Raw genomic sequence first — 8337 nt, 5'->3', positions numbered from 1 at the left:
TCCAGGCAGGCTGCCCGCACTGACGATCCGCGCTCTTTCTCAAATATTATTTTTTCCCCTCAAATACTTATTGTTTTTTTTAAAGCAAAATCAAATTTTCTCTCCCTTCGCAATAAAAACCCTAATTAGCATTCCTCTCTTTCTTTTTACCCCAAAAAATAAAATCTCAAACCCTAGTTTTTCTCTCTCCTCTCTGATGGCGACGGCGCGAGAAGAGAGCGCTAACGGAGCCGGAGGCAAGTTCAAAAAGCGCCCCTTTCGGAGGTCCACTCAAGCGACGCCGTACGATCGCCCTCCAACGGCTCTGAGAAATCCCACTGCCAATGTTAATATCAATAACAACAACAATGGCTGGTTGTCGAAGTTGGTTGATCCAGCGCACCGACTCATTGTTTCTAGCGCTCACCGTCTCTTCGCTTCTGTTTTCCGTAAGCGGCTGACTCCTCCTCCGCCGCCGGCGCCGCCGGAACCAGGTTAGTGTTCTCTTTTTTCATTTTTTGGGATATTGGATTCTGTTCTTCTCTCTCTTGTTGTTTGCTGTAATTTAATTAGCGGGAATTGCTTGTTTGTAGTGTTTGATTCGAGAAGTTAGGTTTTTTTCCCGCCCTGTATTTACATTTAATAAATTTCTAAGCTTACCCGTTTAGTCCATTTAGATTGTAATATGTGATGTACAAAAATTGTTGTTTTGTTTAATTTTAGGAAACTACAAGTTTAGGTTTTGTCATGTCCTTCCAATAAGCATTAGATTTATATTCCTGATGTGGTGGGAATTTTTTAAATGTAGTGCTGGTAGCTGTTCATATAAATGCTATTGTGGAAACTGCTGGCTTGCTAATGAACCTGTAGTTTGTTCGTTTAGGTTTATGTGTATTTTTTTAATCATGTTTGAAGCAATTTAATTGGATCCTAATCACATATGATTTTTTTATATTAACAGAGGCAAACAGTGAAGGAACAAATATGGACCAAGAACAAGTTGCCACAGTAAGCTTGCTTTACTCCATCTGTCCGTTGCTATTTCTTGCGCCTACTTCCGTCCTTCCATTTTCTTTTGAATTAGAATATAGCTTGTATAATGGTTTGCTTTCCATGTGTCATTTACATATGCTTCTAAAATCATTTGCTTATCACTTTTAATTTTCTCTGTGAATGACCGGATTAATTGAAGGACTGGTGTTGATTAATGTTTTACGATTATATTGGATGTTGTCTGTTTCAATCTCCAATCTGCTGATTTGTAGTACTCCAGAGTAGAGTTGTCTACTAGTACCTTTAGTAACTACTGAGTGAGCAGTTTTAAGCTTACAAGTATTTGTTACAGCATTTATAACACTGAGATATAGAAATGTAGGTTATTGCTGCACAGATGGGTATTATTTTTGTGATGGAAAATTCTTTTTTTTTTTTATTTTTAAATCTTCTAGGCAATCAGTTGTCAATGATCTTGTTTATCCTTTTTTGTCTTTTCCTTTTCTTTTTGCAATGATATTCAGGATATTGTTTAGAGTGTGTTCTACAGTGTTAGAATATTAACCCTGCACAATGAAATCTGTTTGATATTTCTTTTGTTTTGTTGCATGCAAAAATATGCCACAAAAGGTTCATGCAGGTGTTCAAGGAGCCATTGGTAGTCATGATGATCTTAATAATAGTTCTGATAATGGTGGGCTTAGTGAGGTGGAGCAAATTCTGAAGCAAAAGACATTTTCGAGGCAAGTCACTCCAGTAACAAGTTTAAATTGACTTCAAATGGAAGGCTCTTTATTAAATTATGTGGTCATGCTCATAATGGATTTTTTTTTTTTTTGGGTAATTGTTTTTATTACACCGGCTTCTTTGCCCATAAAGATTAAATCTTTCATAAAGTTTATTTATTAAGTTGACATGTTAATTGATTTGAAAGCTTACCCCAATTTGTGCACCTCTATTGTATTATTTTTTGCTGAGGCAATATACAGCCACCATGAACTTTTATGTGGAACTTTTTGTTGATGCCAATATAAAATGAATTTTGGTTGGTTTACAGGTCAGAGATTGATCGATTAACTGCACTTTTGCAGTCTAGAACTGCTGAAATTCCTGTCAGATATGGGCAGAAAAACCATGAAGCGATCCCTTCAAACTCCATGGTACTTCATAACAGAAAGGAGGCACCGTTGGATACTCCAGTCAAGGAGAACGGGATTGGAAATCAAGTTATTTCAACACCTGTTGTGAGTTCAACTGTAGGAAAGCTTGCCACTACCTTATATCTCTCATGGTTTTCTTAGTTTCAAGTTCTATTTGGTAGTGTTGTTGATCTCCTTTCAGGAAAATAGTTAGAAACTAAAAATATCGTGTTTAATCAAGAGGCAATGGTGGTTTGGATAATCCTGTTTTCACTTTTTTGTGGCTGTAATGGCTGTAGGTCCGTGATGAGGATATTGCCTCACCTGCAGATCTTGCAAAAGCTTACATGGGCAGTAGGCCTTCGAAAGTGTCCCCGTCAATGCTAGGTGTGCGCAGCCAGGCATTCAGAGAAGAGTCAACTGTGTTGAGCAACCAACTATTTCCTTCTGCATCACCTGTTATGTCACTTGTTCCAAGATCTTCTGGCCGTGCTGCGGTTCCTGAAAATGGTTTTATGACTCCAAGATCTCGAGGCAGATCTGCAATATACAATATGGCTCGAGCACCATATTCCAGAGTTCATTCAGCTACTACCTCCAAGGTCTATCTGCGGCTGAAATTCATATCTGATTTATAGTTTTGATGTCTACTATTTTGCAAGTTTTTTATTTTTCTGCTTCCATGTTACAGGGTTCTGGCCTCACAACTGATTCTGTTGCGGGCCCATCATCATCTCAAAGCACCTTGGAGAAAAACAGATTGACTGGTTCTAAACAAGGGGTATAAATTTTTTGCTTTAACCTTATTTGGAGTCCCTTTTAAGTTGATATCTCTGAATGTTTGCTTCTTTATTTTGCAGTCTCTAAAGCGCAGAAGTTCAGTCCTGGACACTGATATAGGCTCTGCTGGTCCTATACGTAGAATTCGCCAGAAACCTAACCTTCTATCTTCAAGAACCTTGAACTCACCAGCTTTTGGAAGTCCTCTCTCTGTGCGAGGAAGTGGTGTTGCTGATGCTTTTCAACACGCTTCGTCCTCTTTGCAGAATCCAGCTTTATCACGTGAAACAAATCATGGTCTCACAAAAATGTTAACAGAAAATGGGGATAACAGTATTCCTAGTACAAGTTCTACCCCCATTCCCTCCAAGTCCAGTGAGATGGCTTCAAAAATATTGCTGCAGCTTGATAAGCTGGTCTCATCAAGGGAGAAATCACCTGCAAAGTTGTCATCATCTATGCTGCGTGGACCAGCTCTTAAAAGCCTGGAGAATGTTGATTCCTCGATTTTTGTGGAGAATGTTCAAGATGAGAATAGGTCACATGGTTCACTTGACGATCCATTACCTGAAGTTAGAGGTTCTTCATCCCAAAAGCGGGACAAGGTCCATGAAAATGGTCCTACGAAGATCTCTTCTCCCAAGTTGATTCCTGCTACTGATGGTGTAGATGCTGCTGGAAGCATCAAGAATAATTTATGTAGTACTAAAACGATAGATTTTGCCATTACAAACTCCACTGCCCATCCCCATCCTCAAAAGAAGAGTGCTTTCCAGATGAGTGCACATGAGGTATGTTTGTTTCAGGTTCCATCTCATCTTTTTTTTATGCTGTTAACTATTTGATGTCACTGTTGGGCCTTTTTCTTTTGTCATTTGACTGTTTATAAGATCTGAAGTTACCTGTTCCTATCCAATTTTATCTTTTAAGTTGTGTTCTCACTCTCTAGATCAGAATTTCTTTTTGTACTAAACCAAAATTAATTCTTAGACCATCCTGAGATTACTGAATGTGGATGAATCTGAATCAACAATATCAACAATGTCTTAATTATCCAATTTGATGGATCATAGCCTCACAACTCCACCTCCACAAGAAAATTAATAAAAGCATACAAAAATTGAGGGAAAAAAAAGAGGAAGAAACTTTTTGGTCATGTAAGTGAGCCATCAATTGACATTTGCTATATTGTTGTGAATTTCTCTAGAGGGAACTGAGGATTTAGACGGTCAACCTAGTGTTATCCTTGTGGATCAGGGATTGCAGAAGATTGGGCAACTGGGATCCATAAGGAAAAGGCATATTTCCTGTATCATTAGATCAAAACTTTTATTCTAGTCAAAGTGATTTGTTACTGCCCTGTAGGATTATCTGGAGCTGGATGATGATGATTCTAATGGGCCTCCTTCAATGCCCTCGGCTGATGGGAATGGAAGAGACAAGCCGACTGCCTCTTTGGATAATAAGACCACTGTTTCTGAGTCCATCACAGTAGATAAGTCTCCAGCTCAGTCTGACATTAGGGAAAATAATGATGAAGCTGTTGCTGCTGGAAAGGGCCCTGTGTTTGCCTTTTCAACCATGCCTTCTCCCAGTATGACTGCACAGCCAGCTGAGATAGCCACTCTGTCAACCTTGACCTCTGATAAGGCTGCTAACAAATCCAGCAGTTCTCCTATATTTAGCTTCGGGGAGAAATTTACTTCACCCAAGGAATCAAATGCTGTTTCTCCTACATTTAGCACTGGTGTGACAAATGTTGACAAGGTTCCCCAGTTTACTAGTGGCTCCTCGTTGTCTGTAATTAGTGATCCTCCAAGCTTAAAATTTGGTGCCCCATTGAATTCAAAGCCAGAAAGCTCAACCAGGTCAGTGTACATCTTATTGCTTAGGAAGTCATAGTTTTAGATCGTGTTTATTCATTTCCTTTTTAATTATTTATTATGTTGTGGCAATTTTCATTGATGATTATGATCTCACTTTTCGTTCATTGATTTTGTTCCTTTCAGGATCAGAAAATATAATTTTATTAATCAAGATATTACTTTAATATTGTATTTTCAAAATATAATTTTCCACAGCAGTCAATTGCTCAAATGCTTACGAGAGATTTTAAATTTTGACAATGTTGCAATTGCATCTCTCTAGCCAATATTTTCTAGATAATGATAGGCTGAAACATTAAGATGAATTAAACATTCTTCTCATGTGCTTGCCACCTGCAAGTTGATTTTGCGGTGATAGTGTTTTTGATCATTATGTCTGCATGCTAATTTAACTTCTAGACCTGAAGTTAATAATATATGTAAATTACTGATATCATTGATCTTTAAAACATGATAAGTTTTTGTTTGAACCTTCTCTGTGAGTAGACATACAATATCACAGTTATGACTGCCTAAATATTTTATCGATGCATCTTGAGATTTGATTAATAATGTGATTGATGATGTGAGAATTTTTACTTATTGTTAATGCACCTGCTGGGGGCCTGTGTATTCTACTCATGATACAACTCTGTTCAGCATACATAGATAGTATTGGCTTTAATGTAGGTTCTGACATGAGACCACCATTATTATTTTTGACATTCGAACTGTCTTCTTTTCTTTAAAAACTGTATTTATTGTTCTCTCACTGCCTCCCCTCACGACAACAGTTTGGACTTTTTGTGTATGTAATCACTGTTATTTAGGTGGGCAATTTTTATATCAATGCTGTTGTCCAAAAATTTTAAGAACTTTTATTTAAACCTATTATCTTTTTTGCTTAATGTGCAGCCTTGCTTCTGCTGCTGTTGCTGCCACTGATTCTGTAACAAAAGTGCCTGAATCAGATACACCTGATAATGGAGTTAGGACATCTGAAATTCCTTTGGCTGCATCAGTATCACCATCAACTTCTAGCATTTTCTCCTTTGGGGCACCTTCTAATAGTTCAACTTTAAACAATGGATCACTTGCTTCATGCCCATCTTTAACCTCCTCTCCAACACAAACTTTGTTTTCCAGTTCTGGTTTCAATCAGAACTTGTGTAGTAGCTCCACGGTATCTTTTCCAACCACCAACAATGGTGCCTCTTCCATAACCACTTCCTCAGCTACAGCATCTATTGCTGCTGCTCCTGTTTTCCTGTTTGGATCATCTCCATTTCCATCAACCTCAATCTCACCTATGGCAGCTACTTCTGGCATAGAATCAACAGAAGGCAAGAGAAATGACACAAGCTCTGGTAATTCTACCAGCTTGCTCTTTGGCAGTTCATCTGCATTTGCTGGCACAGGTAGCAGTACTTCCACTGCCACGTCATTAGCAACTAGAGGTGCTGGAACCAGCATCTTTGGTGGTACATTGACAACCTTTTCAACCACTGTAAGTAGCAGTTTTGGTGGTACATCATCAGCAACTACAAGCACCGGAAGTAGCATTTTTGCTGGCGCATCGCCACCAATTATGAGCACAAGTGTTAGTAGTTTTGGTGGTACATGTTCTACGGTTGCAAACACAGGAAGTAGCATTTTTGGTTTCGGTGCTGGGGCCCCTACTTCAGCTGCTACCAGCCAGGGTTTAGCTTCTAGTCCTTTTGGTGCTTGTAATGCTCAGGCATCTGTCAATGCGACTAGTGTTGTGGCTACAACTCAGAGTATACCTACTCAATTTGGTTCAATTGCATCGTCTTCATCATTTGGTTTGGCTACAAATCCTTCCTTTTCCTCTAGCAGTTCTATATTTGGTTCTTCAACTTCTGTGGCAGCACCATTTGGTTCGTCATTTGGATCAAGTTCTTCTGCTTCATCTTCAGAAGTCAATTCAATTAGCTCAAGCAGTGGTACTACGACCAATGTTTTTGGTTCCAGTTGGCAAAGCCCTAAGACGCCAGTATTTGTCTCTGCATTTAACTCTACGTCTCCCTCAACTGTATTTTCATTTGGAGCATCTGCATCTTCTACCACTATTAGCGGTGCTCCAGTGTTCGGGTCATCCACCAATGCCTCGTCAAGTTCCATGTTCCCATTTACCTCAGCTGCAACAGCCACCTCATCACAGCCTGCCTTTGGTAATTCAAATACTGTGTTCCCATTCAGTTCTGCTCCCTCAAACAATAATGATCAGATGAGCATGGAGGATACCATGGCTGAGGATACAGTTACTACATCCACGCCTGCCTTTCCAGCTACACCCGCCGTTCCAGCTTTTGGTCAGCAACCCATACCTCCTTCATCTAGTTTTGTATTCGGTTCAACCCCTTCAACAGGAGCAAATACTTTTCAATTTGGAAGCCAACAGAATCCGACTCCCCAAAACACTTCTCCGTTCCAACCTTCAGGTAGTTTAGACTTCAATGCTGGAGGGAGCTTCTCATTGGGCACTAGTGGTGGTGACAAGTCCCAGAGAAGAATGGTGAAAGTCCGTAAACAACGGAAGAAGTAATTCATCAATTCACGAGGAGACAGGTTATTTGCAAATGCTGGAAAAATGATGTAATGGAGAAGATTGACCACGGGTTTTGTGGCTGGTTGGTCAGCGAGAGTGGTTTGTTGCTGGCAAAAGTAGTCGGCTGCATCAGGCTCTGGTAGCCAATGCCTATTCTATTCTCTCTCTTTCTTTTTTTTTCCCTACTGGACGAGTTTTATAGTTACAATGCATATGATTTGTCACAATTTTGTATTAATCTTCTTAGAGAATTCAAGAACATCCGAGGTGTATTTTAGTTGATGATAGGGCTTTTAGGTGGTTGTATCCTAGTAGATCCCGTTTTCTGTACTCGTGTCACATGTAACATAAAAGAAATGTAATGAATCTTATGGTCTGCACTCTTGAATTTTAATTTGCAATTTTCCCTTTCTCCTTTTCTTTGAAATTGCCTTTTGTATTTGGGGTTCTAGCTACGTAAATACCTACCAAGTACCTGTTTTTAAGAGCATCTTTCAGATGATCAGATCCAATAAGAACGGTTGACATACACTGACACATCGCATGATCACATAAACGATGCAATCATGCAACAAGTTTTAATATTTTAACAAAGATATTATATTACATTTTGGACCATTTTTCTCTCAAATTCTTAAAAGAAAATAAATGTGTAAAGCAACAGATTGAACGTCACAAAATTGATAGGATCACTACTGAGCTATGGTACCTCATCGCATAATCCACAAGAAAGAAACAACTTTTGGCTTCAATGAAAACATGAATGACTAAAACACAGAATGAATTGGCTTCAATGCTTTGATTTTCTTGCTGAAATGCCCCCAGAAGATTCGGTCCTGATGGTTGCGTGGGCAAGAAAATCAAACAGAACATATGAGAAGCAACAAACCCCATCACGGAAATATTATCCAGGAAAAGGTTAGCACCTTTGAAATGGATTTCCATTGACGGCAAGAAACCATTAGCATCGGCATTAGCTTCTGGTGTAATAGCATAGCAAAGATCAGACGGT

The 8337-nt window shown here is 39.1% G+C and overlaps 1 protein-coding gene across 2 annotated transcripts; it reads left to right on the top strand.

Annotated features, from left to right (window-relative positions):
* On the top strand, positions 1-7752 carry LOC102611700 (nuclear pore complex protein NUP1). 2 transcript variants are annotated; one of them, XM_006485434.4, is made up of 9 exons: positions 1-473; positions 941-987; positions 1603-1715; positions 2030-2216; positions 2411-2713; positions 2803-2892; positions 2972-3682; positions 4257-4759; positions 5672-7752. In XM_006485434.4, exons 1-9 carry the CDS (start codon positions 197-199, stop codon positions 7320-7322), a joined length of 3882 nt encoding a protein of 1293 aa, XP_006485497.1. In that variant the 5' UTR covers positions 1-196; the 3' UTR covers positions 7323-7752. The 2 variants fall into 2 exon arrangements, with proteins under 2 accessions (XP_006485497.1, XP_006485496.1); XM_006485433.4 differs by having other exon boundaries at positions 2030-2228.
* The last annotated feature ends 585 nt before the right edge of the window (positions 7753-8337 follow it).

Source organism: Citrus sinensis, chromosome 4 (genome assembly GCF_022201045.2).
Source record: "Citrus sinensis cultivar Valencia sweet orange chromosome 4, DVS_A1.0, whole genome shotgun sequence".
NCBI lineage: Eukaryota > Viridiplantae > Streptophyta > Magnoliopsida > Sapindales > Rutaceae > Citrus > Citrus sinensis.
Note: the sequence above shows the minus strand (reverse complement) of the source record. Positions and strands in the feature narration are given on the sequence as shown.

Excerpts from the sequence above, each read along its gene's own strand:
- LOC102611700 (XM_006485433.4), top strand. The coding sequence starts at position 197 with ATGGCGACGGCGCGAGAAGAGAGCGCTAACGGAGCCGGAGGCAAGTTC. Across the intron at positions 2,714-2,802 it reads ATTCAGCTACTACCTCCAAG|GGTTCTGGCCTCACAACTGA; the intron begins GTCTATCTGCGG and ends TCCATGTTACAG. Across the intron at positions 4,760-5,671 it reads AAGCCAGAAAGCTCAACCAG|CCTTGCTTCTGCTGCTGTTG; the intron begins GTCAGTGTACAT and ends CTTAATGTGCAG.